Raw genomic sequence first — 17,377 nt, forward strand, 5'->3', positions numbered from 1 at the left:
AGATGTTAAAATGAGAATTTTCTCAGTTCTTTTTTTGATATATGCCTGATGCTCCAAATCCGTATTTCATTAATCTCTACCCAAATTTATAAGGGTATGGCTAACATTTCTTTTTTTTTTTTTATTATTTTTTTATTGCATTTAGGTTTGGGGGTACATGTGAAGAACATGCAAGATTGTTGCATAGGTACACACATGGCAGTGTGGTTTGCTGCCTTCCTTCCCCTCACCTGTATCTGTCATTTCTCCCCATGCTACCTCTTCCCACCTCCCCACCTCCCCGTCCCTCCCCCATTTCCCCCCAGAGGTCGAAGATCAACTCAATGAAATAACATTTCTTTATAAGAATCAAGTAAGGGGAAATATCTTTGGAGAAAAATTAAGAATAATGGCATAGTAATTCCCCTAGAAGTCAACTACAAACTTATACATAATGGCAACTTCTAGCTCAAAGATTCTATGTTTTTAAAGCAGAAAGGTAAATGAAATGTAAATTAAGAAAGGAACCTTAACAAGTATCATGTGTGTGTCTAAGATCCCATGCAAAGAAAATTTAAGAGACAAAAGAAATCCAGAGAAATCTAGATGCATTTTCTGTCTCTGGAAGATGAAGTTAACATGTAGGTAGGGCATGAAGCACCACAAGATACCCAAGAGAATGAACCCATAACTCTGTATAGAACAGAACAGCAAAGGAGGAAGAAGCAAAATTATGAAACGAGGGCGAGTTTCCAAGGAACGAGAAATGAAAGAGCACAATTTCTTGGGGAAAAATGAGACAAGTTAAAGTCTGAAAAGAGTTGCATCTTGCCAGAGATTTGCAATTACATAAGGCAAAAGAGAGGGACCAAGGAAATGTTTTCTCTGTAATAGGGAGAGAAAGCTGTTAACAGAAGATTGTGAGAAGGCAGATGTTCGTATATCCTTTCCTTCTTTCTCCTTTCCAGAAACTACAGCTGCTATTGGTTAACCAAATAGGAGACCACTGCAGTGTGGCACACCAAACAAGAATAGGGAAATAAATAATTAGAGAATATTTTTCTAAAATCTAGATTTACTTAAATGTGAACTTCTAAGGGTCTTAGGAATTCGTACATGTGATTATAGAATTCTTAGTCTCTATCTTTGAGATATCATGTAAGATAGAGTTTCTGCTTCTGAAGCCCCAAAACAGAGTGTGCGAGTGTACATGGGTCTATTGTGTTAGTATTAATATAAAATATAGTAGTATTCATAGTCATATATATTACATTATATTGTCTACATTAAAATATATAGAAGAAAAGGTATAACTTTGATTACTAGAATGGATAGATTCACCTTAATTCTTACAAAGGTGTTAGAAAACTAAGTATTTAGAATTCACCTTCCCAAATACTGAAAATATAATTACAGTTAAGATGTCTAGAAACATTTTGAGTTCTCTTAAGTGATTATTGAAGGAAAAGTTGGTGTCCTTCACCAAAGAATGTAGTTTCCAACTTATAAATTCAACAACTGAAACAGTTAATATAGTATGTAATATGCATTCATTCATGAATAAAATAAGCATGTATACAGATGTCACATGAAGTACAGTCTAGGGAAGGTAACATTACATTTCTGTTATTTCTTTGAATATTTTCTCCATGTCTTCTCCATTCTATTTCTAAAACTTCAATTTATCAAATCTAAGACTTCTATTGATTGTTTATGACTCATCTTAAATATCTAATTTATCTCTAATACTTTAAGAATTTGTTTCATTTTGGGTGAGTGCGGTGCCTCATGCCTGTAATCCCAGCACTTTGAAAGGCTGAGGTGGGTGAATCATCTAAGGTCAGAAGTTTGCCCTGTCTCTACTAAAAATACAAAGTTAGCTGAGCATGGTGGTACATGCCTGTAATCCCAGCGCCTTGGGAGGCTGAGGGGGGAGAATCACTTGAGCCCTGGAGGTGAATGTTGCAGTGAGCTGAGATAGTGCCATTGTACTCCAGCCCGGGCAACAAGGGTGAAACTCTGTCTCAAAAAAAAAAAAAATAAAATAAAAATAAAAGAAGAAAGAAAGAATTTGTTTTATTTTGAATTTTAATTTAGACAGTTTTTAAAATATATGATCTTTTTTTCTCTGTTCCTGAATGTGTTGGGTAATATTGAGCATCAACTTGATTGGATTAAAGGATGCAAAGTACCGTTCCTGCATATGTCTGTGAGGGTGTTGCAAAGGAGATTAACGTTTGATTCAGCACACTGGCAGGAGGGGCTAGAAAGTCTGACTATGGCATATGGATTTCTCTATGTGGATGAAGTTATTTGAAGGCAGGTTTCTTTTTAGACTGAGCAGGTGTAGAAAGCTAGATGTAACCAGGGTGGCCCCACATGGACAAAGGCTTAAGCCTGGGTTTGAGTCTCACACTTGTCTTCCTAGTTCTCCCTAGGCAGCTACTCCTCTGCTGTCCCATTTCTTTAGAGAATAACTCTGTAATTATTTTTCTTCTGGGCATCCAGAAATTTCAGGATTCTGTAACAGAAATGGGAGATGGGTAATCTTGTGTGTAAGCCTTCAATATTTACCCCTACATTCAGGCCCTTCCACAGGCTTGCCCACAGTTACAGTGTTTCTAAATTGCTGACAAATATTAATCTTTGGTATTCTGGAAAGATCAACCAGAATTGGCAAAAATTCTGGGGAATTTTCAAACTTGTAAGTAGTTTTGCATTTTTCATAACACATTATTTATATGTTTTAAAATACTAAAAATAACCAAACTGCAACCATGAAAATTTTTCTGTGATGGGGTCACACTAAATGTTTCAGAGATTTTCTGTAACAAAAGCAGCATAATAAATACATGGTTTGTTATTATATACCCATATATCATGATGAAATACATTTCAATAACATGTTAAAATAGTTTATTCCTGATAAAGACATTTCATAATAGAAAACATAAAAAACAAAACAAAACCAACTCCACCAATCAGCATTTCCTGCTCTTGCTTTTGACTTGACATCAATAGTGTCATGGGCTGAATTGAGTCCCTTAAATTTCATATATTAAAGACCTAATCTTACAGAATGTGACTATAAAATGTGGATGTATTTGGAGATAGGGTCTTTAAAGAAGTAATTAAATTAAAATTAGGTCATTATGGTGAGCACACTAATTCAGTATGACTAATGTCTTTACAAGGAGAGGAAATTTGGGAACAGATGTACGTGGAGAGGGGACCATGTGAAGACACAGGCCCAGGAGAGAGGCCTCACAAGAAACCAATCCTGCTGCCACCTTGATCTTAGACTTCTAGCCTCCTTGTAAGAGAACATATTTCTGTTATTTAAGCACCCCATTCAGTAATTCTTTGTTATGGCAACCTTAGCAAATCAACACAATAAGATTCCTCCAAACGAGTAGTGTTTTTTTTTAGCTTTTATTCTTGCATTCCTGATTTTGCTACTGGTTTCTCTTGGGATTCAGGACTTGTGAAAATGTATACATTCTCCCAGAAATATCAGGAAGAAATATCCACTTGTATTTCTCAAATTTGAGCTTTTCTATAGGACAGTTAATCTGCTACAAACTGTCCACATTAGTTCAACACTGAAGTTTTCTTATCAATTTCCTGGATCCACTCTTCAATCCACTGCCCGTCTTTCCCCAGAAATGTATTGCAATCTCTTGACCATTCATGGCTTCCTTTTTCTTATGTAGACTGTACAGGACGATATTTCTTTGGCAAGGAAGGGGAGACATGTTCACAATCTTAACGTACCATATTAAACCTGAGAAATTCGTGGAATATTATGTCTCTCCTTTTTTTTGGGTAGATTTTGTGTGTATCTACTGAAAGAAAAGGAAAAGATAGAATTATTATTTTCAGATCTATAGAAAATGATTTCTAATGTAATTTTAGAGGGCGTTAACCTTAGTCTCACTTCAAACTCGTATTCAGGAATATGACTGAATTTTTATAACTGAAATTAATTTGTATCCCAAGCAGCCCTTAAACTGAAAAACATATACTGAAAAAATAATTTCTGTCAATTTTGTAATCATCTTAGTCAATTCAGGACTACATAGCAAATCCAGGCTTTGACATTTCCTCTCTTCCTGGAATTAAACTCATGTGCCAAGAAGCATTTTCTTTCAGTGGTTCGCTGATGGAACCTTCCCTAAAGCAATGGGTGCTAGACACAAGTTCTTTTCTTTCTCACTTCCACCATTCTAAATCCAGATCTTTATTATGTCACCCGTGATAAATTTAGTGGTCTACATACCATTTTCCCAAGCTGTAGGATGGTCTCCACATAATTCCAGCCATTTCATGGCTCTGTAGTAGGGATCTTAAAAAGCAGCCATTGAACACTGTGAAATTTCATACATGGATATGTAAGATTTGGTGAACATACTCTGTGTGTGTGTATATATATACACATACATATTTCTGGAAAAAGGTTCCTAGTTTTCATTAAACTTTTAAAATAATAAAAAATAATCTTGAACTACTTAATTTGACCCATTTTTCTAAGTTACCTCAGTCATCACCAAACTCTAAGTATAAGAAACATATTTTTCTGGTTGTTTACTCTCCCACTCATCCAGAAGACTCTTTCATATTTTTTTTTACTTTCCTCACATCTCCTCATTTATACTTACTCTCAGCTATTTCTCTGAGAAAATAGGTGCAATCCGATGAGGCATTCCATAAACTTCTATCACTTCATCCTTTCATTCATCCACCTTGGACCCAATCACTCTGCCTGTTACTGTGGTTGAAGAGAGCTTGTGCCAAGCAAAGGTCAACTCCTCTATTTTTGAATCACCCAATTCCACTCTCTTCTCAAGGATATTACTGAAGTATAACCCCACTTTACCTTCTGCATCACCAATTTTCCCTTTCTTACATCTTTCTTTTCAGCATGCAAACATGCTTTTGATATTTCTCCCACATAAAACCAAATTACTTGACCCCTTCTTATATGGTTTAGTTGTGTCCCCATTCAAGTTTCATCTTGAACTGTAGCTCCCACAATTCCCAAGTGTTGTGGGAGGGACCCAGTGGGGGTAATTGAATCATGGGGATGGGTCTTTCTTGTGCTATTCATGTGATAGTGAATAAGTCTCATGAGATCTATTGGTTTTATAAGGGGGAGTTTCCCTGTGCAAGCTCTCTTTTTGCCAGCTGCCATCCTTGTAAAACATGACTTGCTCCTCCTTGCTCTCTGCCATGATTGTGAGGCCTCCCAAACCATGTGTAGCTATGAGTTAATAATTTGTCTCCTTTATATTTATCACTTTCTAAAATAATATCTATTTTACTTAACTATTTTATTTGTTTCAAATCAAAGAATGTAAACTCCATGAGGGCAAGAATTTTGGTCTGTGTTATTCACTGCTATATCATCAGAGACTAAAATGGTGTTGGGTATATAGTAAGTTCCTTATAAATACTTGCAGAAGAAATAAATAAATGAATCTTAATTTACATTGCAGCAGGATTCAACTCTGTTAATAAGACACCCTCTTCCTTGAAAGATCTTCTTAACTTGTTTTCCAGGTGACATGGTCTCCAATTTTTCTCCTATTTCAATAGTTTCTTCTTCCAATCCATGTTTAACCCATTTGTTCCTCAAAACTCCAAACTCTTAATGTTGGCATGGCCCAGAATTATAGGTTGAATTGTGTCCCCAAAAATTCATATGTGAAAGTCTTTAACCCTAGTCCTTCAGAATGTGGCCTTATTTGCAGATAGGGTTTCTACAGAGGAAATCAACTTAAAATGAGATTATAAGCATTTGCCCTAGTCCAGTATGACTGATGTTCTTATATAAGGACATTGTGGCTATTTGGAGACATGTGCATGTCAGGGAGAACACTACATGAAGATCAAGACAAAGATTTTAGAAGTGATGCTTCTACCAGCCAAAGGTTGCCTGCAAACCACCTGAAGCCAGTGGAAAGACATAGATCAGATTCTTCCTCACATCTCCTAGAAAGAGCCTGCCTGTCAACACCTTGCTCTAGCACTTTTTGTCTACAGAACTGTGAGACAACAGATTTCTGTGTTTGAGACACCTGGTCTGTAATGCCCTCTTACAGTGGCACTAGAAATAAAAACACCCAAGGATTATGTGCTGAGGTTTCTGCTTGTGCTGTGTTTTGTGTTTTAGCAACATTTGGTCTCTTGCTGATCTCATCCAGCCTTGTGTTTCTAAATCCCATCTATATGCAAGGTCTCCCACTTATCTATCTGCAGCCCAGCATCTCCTCTTCATGACATCTCCAACTCCCTACTCAACATCCACCTTAGTGTATTCAAACTAAGCTCACCTTTCCCTGAAATCTCACTCCTCTGCCTTTTCTGTCATTAGCAACTCCATCCTTCAAGTTGCCTCAGGTGATTCACCCTGAAAATCATTCTTAACTTTCCTCCTTCTTCAACTCCTGACCTCAAGCAATCCTTCTGCCTTGGCCTCCCAAAGTGCTGGGATTACAGGCATGACCCACCATGTCCTCTCCTCCTTCTTGTCTTCAATCTATTCACATAAAACCTGATTCTACTTTCAAGATATATTCAGATACCCCTTCTCAATACCTCAGCGCTTCTCCCTCAGTGGCACCATCATCTGCCACCTGATTTACAGCACTTCACCCCTGGTTTGTCTCCCTGCCTCCACCCTTAGCACTTCTTTATTCTATCCCCAATAGAGTATCCAGAAAGATCCTATTAAAATGCAATTCAGATAGCATCACACCTCTGTCCAGAATTCTGCATTATCTCATCTCACTTCACAAACACTCACAGTGGCCCATGAGGCCCTACAAGGTCCAGTCCTTAGTAACTTCTTTGACCTTCTCTCCTACTCAGTTCCTGTCCAGCTCACTCTGCTCCAGCCACATGGGCTTCCTTGCTGTCCAGATATGCCAGGACTGTTCCCTCATTTGCATGGATCATTCTCTCTGCCCAGAATACTCTCTCAGATAGCTACATAGCACATCATAGTCATTCAGTGAATATTTCCTCAGGGAATTTACTGAAGCAATAAAGAATACATTTAAAAGGTTCATGCTAATAAAACAAAATTAAAACTCTTTAGTTTTGCATTCAATTTATGGCTCCACTTCACCTTTACAAGCTTCTTATGTATACTTGACTCTTAGAAATTGTCTGTTTTCACTGTAGGGCTTCTCATAAAAACATCACTTAATAAATATTTAATAATTTGAAGAATCAGATAAGAACAAGAGATACAAGAAGCTCAATTTACTTCAATTTGTGAAAACTACTTTGCAATGACTGGTAGTTCCAGACTAGTTCTTCCTGATGTAGCCATTTTTCCTAATTGTAGCAAACGAAACCAAGCAAAACTTTGCCTTTTGGGGATAATGCTTCTTCATTAATGGTTAGGGTCTGACTCTCACTCTCTTTATTATTTCTTTCAGCCTTTTTGGGGGTGAATTTAAGATCCAAGCTTAGATTTTTTAAAAATCCCTGCATAAATCCATTCTTTCCTTGTTTTATTTTCATAGAGTCTTAGTTTTAAGTTGAGTACATGATCATCCAGAAAACCAAAACAAAACAAAGAAAACATATTACATTTCCCCATCTCTCTTGCAAATGACTGCCTCCATAAGACTATGTTCTAGTCAAGGGGATATCAGAATATCAGTTCAAAGAGAACCTGCATGAACTATTTGCTTCCTTTTTTTTTTTCTCTGTGCCCCTTCCTACAGCCCGTTGCCTGCAATGCATATATGATGGCTGGAATGCTAGCTGTAATTTTGGATCATGAAGAAAAGTTCCATACCTTAGAGATAAGGGATGAGCTGAACCAAGTGTATGTTATTGAGGGTTTTGCTGAGCAGGACCATCATAATAACTCTTGACATCTTACTTCTTATGTAAGAGAGAAATTTCTCTTTTATTTAACCCACCATTATTTTAGAACTTGCACACAATCAAATACTATAAAAGCCATCTAGTACTTAGAAATTCAGAGCTAAAATAAGTTACTGTTGGATCATAGAAAAGAATCAGGCAAAAAAAAAATCTGCAATGATAATCAAAGGTCTTTATTTTCTCTATTTGATTTCTTGAAATTATTTTGGAAAAATAATTGTGTCTCCAAATGTACTTTCACCAAAGGAAGCTCATATGACCAAAGCAATATGCCGAGTAATTATGGCAAAAATATTTATTATTGAACAACTGAGTGTTTCATTCACTTTACATTTTACACGTACTTAACACAAGCAGAAAGGGAAGGTTCGATGCCAGAAGCAGGGGTCGTTTTCCTTAACTGACTATCAGGAGAGAGCCTTTGGTGATTAGCAGTCCAAATTTGAGATTTTAAAATACCATTAAAAACAAAATAGTCTATAAAATATGGAAACACATAATATTTTCTGAAAATCTTTTTGGAAGAATGTCTTTTTATCTTCATTGTTATTATCTTAGACATTCTGAGGTTTGTTTAACACAGCATTCCATCTGCTTAACATTCAAATTTAGACACACTGATTATCTGTTCTACTCTCCTGAATAGTTAAGTACACTCTATAAATAAACATATCAATTTTGCTCTATTACTACTCTTCCCAAAGAGTCTCATATAATTGGAATTAACCTAGAATTTACTTATCACTAAATATATTTGTGTTAGAAAGGATATACAGCATATGAAATTGCAGGCTTTTTATGAGTTAAAGACAAAATTTAGAACTCTCAAATAATATTTACAATGTAAACATCACGGTTATTACATTAGCTAGAATACATCACAACATTCACAACACAATATATTTTATTTGGTTTGGATACTGAAGTTGTTTTCTTGAATTACTTATGTAGAACTCAAAATTTAATTACTTTGTGTGTCGTTTTCCTTCAAGAATTCTGAAAAAGAAAGAATTGTTGCTTTAGGCATAAAAATATATTTTATTTCTAGCATCTTAGTTTCATATACTGATTTACTTATCTGATAAACACTCATTTCTCTTTGTCCCTTGTTAACAACCTGGGGCAGGAAACCCTGTCCTGAAACATATCAAGAGAGCAGCTTCTAGAGGACTGATTATCAGACAGGAACTGGAATGTGAACAGACATCTAACTAACCATTAATAATGATTCACTTGTAATTTTCACACGTGGATGACCCACATGATTTCCTCTTCAAAGAATTTGTCCAAAGCCACCCATTCAAATAACAAAAAAGAATGGAGGATGGAATCTCATAAATGATCGTACCATTTACGAAACACAGTATGATTAATCAGGTCTCCTTTACATTTTAGTGCCTACTGTGTTTCTTAATTTGATGAAGAAGCCTTCTTATAAGCACTCTTTCAAAAAAGCTAAATGTAATTAACTTTCTTCTTTGAGCAAAGGGACTTATTTCTCTGAAACGTCTGTAAAAGATAAAGAGTTGCTGTGGGCCACACTCCTGCTCTGCGTTTCTCTTAGAAATTTAAGGGTAATTAGTGGGAAAAAGCAGTCAATTAGGCAGGCATCTTCCCAGACACCCTGTCCACACTTGATGACTCTTGAAAGCCTAGATAACCCCATCAGGAAAGACCTTGAGGTAAGACCATGAATTGACTTTATTTTGAGCATGGGTGAGTTTAATCTCCTTAACCTAGGTGTGGACTGGAATCTGGCTCACCTTCAGGTTTTATGAATAGAGTGTTGTTTACAACCACTCCTATTTGTTTTACATCTAACTGTGGCTGCATTTGTGCTACAATAGCAGAGTTAAGTCATTATAACAGAAACTAGATGGCCCAGAAAGCAAACATATTTGACTCCATAGTCCTTTAAAATCTGCTAACCTTTGATATGGTGACAGCATAAAACGTCTTTAAGCACTTGCCATATATTACAGATTTTTATGAGCTAAGGTAAATATTAATGTAACATAACTCAGGAAAGAATGTCTTGAACTCACATTTATATAAAATCTATTTTGATAGCAAACTTATTACTTCATAAAAAAAATTCTATCCATGTTTTTTCTGCTCAAAAAATGTTTACAGAGAATGCAATAATAGAATCATACAGGTAAAATAAACTTATAGGTAAAACAAGCTAAATTTTACTTTTGCTGTATGAAGTTTGCTATGTTTTGAGGAACATAGTTAGAACCCGAATGCCTTGGTATTTTCATAATAACGAGACATGCTGTAATTTGGTGGTATTTCCCTGTACTTAATTAGGTGAGGTGCTGGCAGTCAACTAAACCCTCAATGAATAAAAGCAGCATGAGTTGATTCTAAAAAGGAAAGCCCATTTTTCTTATAAGTGTGAGTTAGCCTCCTCTGTTTTTTAATCTTGATACAAAAATAGAAATAACCCTGAGTAAGCCAGGAACACTATTCAGATCTCAAGACATTTGCTTATTTTGAGTGCTATCTTTCATATGATCAAATAATTGCACGAATCATTTTAAGCTGTTTACTTGTTGGGGTCCACTGCTGTAGAAGTGTCTTTCTTGGATGAGGTTTCATAATGAGGAACTGTTTAATCCCAAAATGTTTCTTACTAAGTGACTCTTAGCTACTTATATAATCAGGGACTGACATGAGAATACAGAAGGAATGCACAAATATACCCACCACTGGGTAGTTGTCATCAGCTTTGCTCCAACGGGCTTTTAAAAATCATTTTTCTAACTCTTCTGGAAAGTCAGGAGATTCTCCTTCACTGCTACAGACCAGAAAAAAAAACTGCATGTTAAGGCTCTCAAATGAGAAAGGTTCGTAAGAAACTATTATGACATAATGACTATGCTGTTCTCTGTGCTCTGAAAGTGTATTGGGGCTAAAGAATTATCTTTGAGGTTTTTAGTACCTATGAATTATTCCTCCATCTTAGAGTCTCTAAAATTATTCTTACAGAATTATTATCTAGTGGGCAAAGAGGGTCATATTGTCGGTTCGTATCAAAACAGAATTATTCTTAAGACTCATCATTTAAACAAAAACAATTGGAATAAAAGGAGAGAACACTACATTATTTATGTATTGTGTCCAATATTTACACACCATAGAGAGATACAGATTTTACAGAATGTAAATATACAAAATACCTAATGGTTTAATTTGATTAAATAAGAGTATTGAACATGCACATGAAGTGAGTTCCACATGTTACCAAATTGCAATTGACTATGCTTTGCATGTTTTTAAAATCATCACTGTTGATGAAACTTGCTCCTAGATTCAGACTACATGTCTCTATAATTATTATTTTTAATGCCAGAAGCATAGTAAAGTCTACTGGGGCTCTCTTAAAAGAAATGACTGTCTAGGGCGACACCACCGAAGACACTGACTTCCTGGCAATTAGTTTTGGGGAAGGCCCAGATATCAGTATTTTTTAAATTCTGCAGAGTAGTTTAATGTCAGCCAAGGTTGAGAATCACCACTTCACATAGTATAGACAGTGAGACAGAGAGGTCTTCACGTGTAGCTTATATTTTGAAAGTCAGTCATAATTTCTTATTTTAGCAAGTTATCTTTTTCTTTACCTCCTCTTTCCATTCAGAATTGAGTTCAAGTATTTCTTTACAGCCATTTGTTTTCTAAGGCGGGTATAGTTGTCTGTGAAGACTGCATCTGAGTGACGTTTGACTGGTACAGGATCTTCCGAGATGTTACTGCTAAGAAATGTGAGGAAAAGGAAATCAAAGAGTTTTCACAATAAATGGTAAATACACACATGTTCCAAGTTTCTTGGAGCCACACAAAAAGGAATTCCAACACCCAACTAATTTTCTATCATAAAAAGACTAAAAGAAAAACACAACTAAACCTAAGGATAAAGGAGAAGCAAGGAACATCTGCCATATTTTGGCACAATCTGAGACAGTTTTATGATACATTCTGAACAACTGAGCAGATAATTCATCCAAAAATGAAATTTGGGAATAGCTGAAGTTGTGTTCTGCCATTTGGAGAAAATTTATTTTAAAACATAATTACTTCTTTGGAAGCTATGCTACCCTGAGCAGCGTTATCTACATATTTGACTGTTGGCCATTTGGAATTCTCCATTGAGTTTGAGCAGGAAGTAAAAAGAAAATACTATGGTTGACTTTAAAATTTACTTCAGTCTATACTATCCCTTCTTGATTGTTTTATTGAGTCTTGTTCAATTTGATTGCAGATTAGTAAATGATTACTACCTGAGAAAATTGCATGTCTGCAGTTAATGAGTATGATATTACTAAAAAGTCTTAATCTATGGGCTTGATAGATATTTTTGAAGAATACAAGTTAACTAAATTAAACATTATCAATGAGTTTTCAATTCTGAACAAGGTAAACAACTTGTCAAGAGTAAAAATACAATATTCAGATTGAATAATAATAACACATTTTATAAAAATAATACATTCTCTTTACCTAACACGCTTTCCCATAAGAGACTCAAGGTACTTTTTGGCAGAAAGTTGACCCAAGAGTTTACTAAAGTCACTGGTGAAAACTCCATCAGCATGCCTGGTATTTCTAAAACAAAGAAGAAAAAATAGCTATTATTTTGCAAATGGTTTTCTAGAACATTGTGGCTCATTGAATAATAAAAATATTATGGATTTATTATAAAAACTTCTCAATAAAACTCAAATTCAAAAGGAGATACCTTAACACCTAACAAAAGAGAGATTCTAGTCACTTATATCAAGATATACTGTATATTTTAGCTTAAGACACCGAAGAATTAAAGAAATAGGCATTTCTAGAAGCATATTTCAATATTTCTCCATGGTAGAATCTTTATAACTATTTTTTCTAAGAAATATTGGTGTAAAAATATGATCTATTTAAATTAGCTGCTATTTGTACATGGTGCTTTATGTCTGCCCCACTGAATAAAGACATACACAATGGGAAAATATCCTGATTTTGGCAAGTTCATAAACCCCAGTACACCTTTTTTTTCCCCAAAGTATTTATAAATGAAATCTCTATAAGATGAGAAGACATTAAGGCCTATCATCCCACCTTTTCTCTTTCAAATGAAGAACCTTTTATACTTTGTCTATACCAAGTACTATAGAGCTACTTGGTCTGCACTTGAAATGCTGCTTTAGACAAGCAGCTCTGTGAATGAACAACTCTAACTATCAGATACATTTTCTTTATATAGAGATTAAATTCTTTGCAATTCTTCCATCATTGGAATTCTAAATGCTGTAGTTTTATCAGAATTGGTACAATCTGTGATGCTGAAATTATGTACAACAGAATGGAAGTGAATGATGTGTTCATACTGGCTTGTTACAACCTTTCTGTATGAAAATCATGTACATCTGTAAGAGCTGCAAGAAATCAGGATGAATGAAGCCATGACACATGGAAACCTCTAGTGTTTTGCTATAGGAATAGCTTCATGGTAAGGTAAAACTAGCACATTTATAATTCTAAAATATACTTTTTAAAATAAAACTCACTGGTTAGTTTTATAAAAACAAACTCACCTGGATACGTCATAATAAGGTGTGTCATTTTCAGCTAATGCATTTTGCAAGATGTCAATGTCTTCTTTTAATGAAACTTGATCAGGTTCATCTGCTCCCTCAAAAGGTATTCTGTCACCCAACCTGATAGGGATAGTTACATGAGAAGTATAATACGGTAGTTTCTCAGAAGACAGTGCTTATGGTTCTGCAACCATTTAAAATAAGATTCTTAAACTCTTGGGAAGTACTATCCATATAAGAATAGCATAATCTGACTTAATGGCTCTTATAGTTAATGAGAGCACAAATAGGAAATTCTGATTATCCTATAAAGTAGATGTCATAACTTTTATAAGCTAAATATACAAAACATAAGAGCAACCAATTCAGTCTTACCAGAGCATTAAGCAAACTATGCTTCTTTAGTGTACTTTACTATGTCAAGAATATCTTCACTTTTCAAAGTCAAATTTCATATGTAGAAGTATTTTATGTAAAATAGAAACTTGTAAAAAACTAATATTGAATGAGAACTGATAACAATTTGTATATTTGGTGATGTTTAGTATCACCTGTCCCAAATATCTCTGAAGACATGACTGTTAACTGCTTCTCTATCTCTCTAGACCCCCAAGCTTTGCTTCACAGATTTACCTTGGCATGCTATATTTCTCTGTATTGATGAAGTCAAAAGAATGTCTCCATAGATGAATAGCTCATCTATGAAGATGAATTTGAATTCAATGAAATTTGTGGGACCTTCTGGTTTCTAATCTTATATATTAACACAAATTTAATGAGGGATACTGTACAATGTTATACTGAAGGACTAAAAAGTCATATGCATATATGGAATATGACTATATTTGTGGATGCATCCATGTTTTAATCACAACAACTATCATAATTTTGTGTGCACAGATTTTCACTGTTAGGGCAAACCAAGGAGCGTGTCAGCTCCTTGACACTTATGTATCTTTCAGTGATTTGGCAGTTGGTAGTCACTAGCAAGTAGTCCTTTGTGGGTCCTAAGCTTAGCAATCAACACAAATTTCAGCATTCTTGTGATTGTTCATCTGTTGTGATAGAACTATTCAGATAGAACCATTTTATTTAGTTGTCAAAGCAACATAGGAGCTGGATTTAAACAGATTTCACAGAGAACACTAATAGCTAAAGATTATTCTTTCTATTGAACATAAGTCTGCCTTAAGCAAAAAATCAGGAATGAGCAAATCATCAACAACAACAAAAATCCAATTATTATTTTTGCCTTTAGATGTGGTGGTGCACATAAACTGAAAGGAAAATTTAAGCTATTGTAGTTTTCATTTACTGTTTACTCTTTCAGCATAAAAAAGTAATAAAGTTTTAAATGTGAGTTGTGCTTTACTTTATAGATTTGATATATAATATAACATATAGAACAATAAAACTAAAGGTGTATGGTTCAAACAAAGTACATCAAAATTTACCCATTGGAGAAGTGTATCTCAATAGATCAATTACCCCACATTTAATATTGGCAAATTGGCTCTATCTAGATAGATTTCTGTGCAACATGACTTTATACAGGATTAACTAAGTACGAATCTTATGACTATTTACTGATTAATCTTGAAAATGAACTAAAATATGATTGGCAATTAAACAGCTCTTTTTTCTGCCAGAAATTAAACTGACTTGAGATAACAATGGATAAAAGCTTATGACTTATCTAAAGCTGGTTTTGAATGAAAACAAAGTCAAAGCCTCCTTTCACCATGTTTGGGAATGTGATCCACCCAGCCCATAAAACTAATCACTGACAGGGTTTCTCATGCCCTGAAGGTGAATTGCAGAAATCAGAATGACCTGATATTGACAAAAAACACTCACTCAACACATCTACCAAAAATTTAAATAAATAATGTATAATTTATACTGTTTAGTTGTCCAACATAGTGTATAGGAAATTCCCATTTAGATGAAGGAGTGTTCAGCTGTCTGAATGGAAAGGGAACTTACCTCAGAGCAGAAGGGACCCTGTAAAGAGGCCATGCCGACGTCTGTGAGAAGAGCACACTCAGAAGGGTCAGGAGCACCAGGAGCTGGGCCTTATTTCTGGTGTCCATTTCTGTGCCTCTAAAGAGAGAGAATCACTTCAGCTATTCCAACCAAAGATGTCACCAGCGCAAGGTAATTCTGAGTGTCTAGCAGTAATTTTCAATGGCTCTTGCAGAGTTTGTAAAGAATAATTTTCATCTTGTAGAAAGAGTTAAATTGCAAGATGAAACTTTCGAAAATCAATATTTCTCTTAGTGACAGGTGCTTGAATAAAAATTAGAATCCCTTTCACCTGCTGTCTGGCACCATGGTTGGCCCCAGTATCTAATAAATGCCATACTTCTATAGTGCTGAAAATAAACCTGGGGAAAATCTTTTCATAACAGGAATATAACATCCAAGCTCGGTGTATTTTTTGACTAAGGAAACAGCTTCAAGATATTTATTTTCCTCTGCTTTAAGATTTCAGTATCTGATTGATATAAGACTGGGGTATCATCTATTTAATAATTCTTCTGCTCATGTGTGTACAAATTTATAAATATAATGTGTATATATAAATATAATTTTAAAAAAGATTTTGTATGTATATTTCTTTTTCTTCTTTCAATTATAGATATTAATATAAACTTATTTCCTTACTCCTGGATTTGAACATCTTCACTCAATTAGTAGTGAATATTAATACTCAAAATATTACTGAATCATATATTGTCATTGAAATAAATTTTTCCATAAAAGGAAGATATATATTAAAAGCAAACTTGTGTTTCTTGCATTTAATCAACTTACACATTTCATTTCTAATTTCTAGATTAAAAACTTAGGAGTTTAAGGTCTGTTTATCTTGCTGCCCATAAAAGTTACAGAATTTAGATAAAGAAAAAAATTAATGCATCTTAGGTTCATTTAACCAACATGTGAAAGAGGAAAAAAAAACACAGCACTTTAAAAATAAGTTGAAAATTTCAAAGAGCAAATGTGCCCACTGAACTTTTCAGTCAAAATCTCCATACAAGTAAACTTTACTTGAATGTGTTATTTTTAAAAATCGGTATTCAGTAATGGAGCAAGCAGGGTAAAGCATCTTACAAACAAAAGAAGTTAGACAATCTATCTATATGAGAGAAATTGAAGTATTTCTATCTTTACTAGGTGACTTAAGAAACTTGTCTTTTTGCTGTTGCAAAAGAAGAGCACTATCAGATTCTTTTCAATAGAGAGAAAAATTCAGTGTTTTGTGAGAAAAGTTCCAGAGGCAGGAGGGAAAAAGAAGAAAGGTAAAGTTTTCACTTACCTCACCCAGTCCTGTTCCCCCGGAGCTGTGAGTTCTGGTTGGTCTTGGAGCTGTCTTAGGTGCTGAAGTCCTGGGAGAAAGAGGAAGGCTCCACTAGTTCTCTGCCCTTAGCAATGGCTAAGGGTTGGCTGTTATTGCCTGCTAGTGCTTCTCACTCTACCCTGCCCAGCATTTCAAGCCCATCATTTTATAGGGCTTATACTTAGGACTGAGCAATCACAAAGCCCTCTGAAAGACGTCACAGTATGACGGCCATGGGATGAATAGAGCTTGAAGTTCTTACTTAATTGTCATTACGTCTAATTTACATAAGTTTATAGTGATTAACTTCAAGATGTAAGATAAGAGGAAATTTACTTTTCTTGAAACAAAAAAAAGTAGCAAGTTCAATGTGAAATGTTTCAACCTTTAATTAATTGTAGTGAAATAAAATGATTGTAGTGTTATAGCCAGGGCCACTGGGATTCTCTCAGAAAAATGAAGACTCCATGTGCAGAAACAAATGCGGAAAGCAACAAACACTTATGTGCATTACGCTTATAAATGTACAATTATACTTTATTACACAGTATCAATTCTCTTAATCCTTTTT

General features: G+C 34.8%; 1 protein-coding gene across 2 annotated transcripts; it reads right to left on the bottom strand.

Moving 5' to 3' along the window:
* Nucleotides 1–8,033: 8,033 nt before the first annotated feature.
* On the bottom strand, nt 8,034–16,959 carry VIP (vasoactive intestinal peptide). Of its 2 annotated transcripts, none has more exons than XM_010344274.3 (7): nt 16,786–16,959; nt 15,450–15,566; nt 13,461–13,583; nt 12,385–12,489; nt 11,508–11,636; nt 10,594–10,684; nt 8,034–8,877 (listed from the first exon to the last, which is right to left on the bottom strand). In XM_010344274.3, the coding sequence occupies exons 2-6, from the start codon at nt 15,554–15,556 to the stop codon at nt 10,639–10,641; spliced, it is 510 nt and encodes a 169-aa protein (XP_010342576.1). In that variant the 5' UTR covers nt 15,557–15,566; nt 16,786–16,959; the 3' UTR covers nt 8,034–8,877; nt 10,594–10,638. The 2 variants fall into 2 exon arrangements, with proteins under 2 accessions (XP_010342576.1, XP_003933795.1); XM_003933746.2 differs by having other exon boundaries at nt 11,508–11,639.
* Nucleotides 16,960–17,377: the final 418 nt, after the last annotated feature.

The sequence above is a fragment of the Saimiri boliviensis genome, chromosome 4 (genome assembly GCF_048565385.1).
Source record: "Saimiri boliviensis isolate mSaiBol1 chromosome 4, mSaiBol1.pri, whole genome shotgun sequence".
Taxonomy (NCBI): Eukaryota; Metazoa; Chordata; class Mammalia; order Primates; family Cebidae; genus Saimiri; species Saimiri boliviensis.

Bases quoted from the DNA above. Each gene is read 5' to 3' on its own strand.
- VIP (XM_003933746.2), bottom strand. From the start codon at position 15,556: ATGGACACCAGAAATAAGGCCCAGCTCCTGGTGCTCCTGACCCTTCTG. The intron at 12,490-13,460 runs GTGAGTTTGTTT...TCTTTGTTTTAG, and splicing joins CCTTATTATGACGTATCCAG to AAATACCAGGCATGCTGATG. The intron at 11,640-12,384 runs GTAAAGAGAATG...CACATTTCTTAG, and splicing joins CTTATGGGAAAGCGTGTTAG to CAGTAACATCTCGGAAGATC.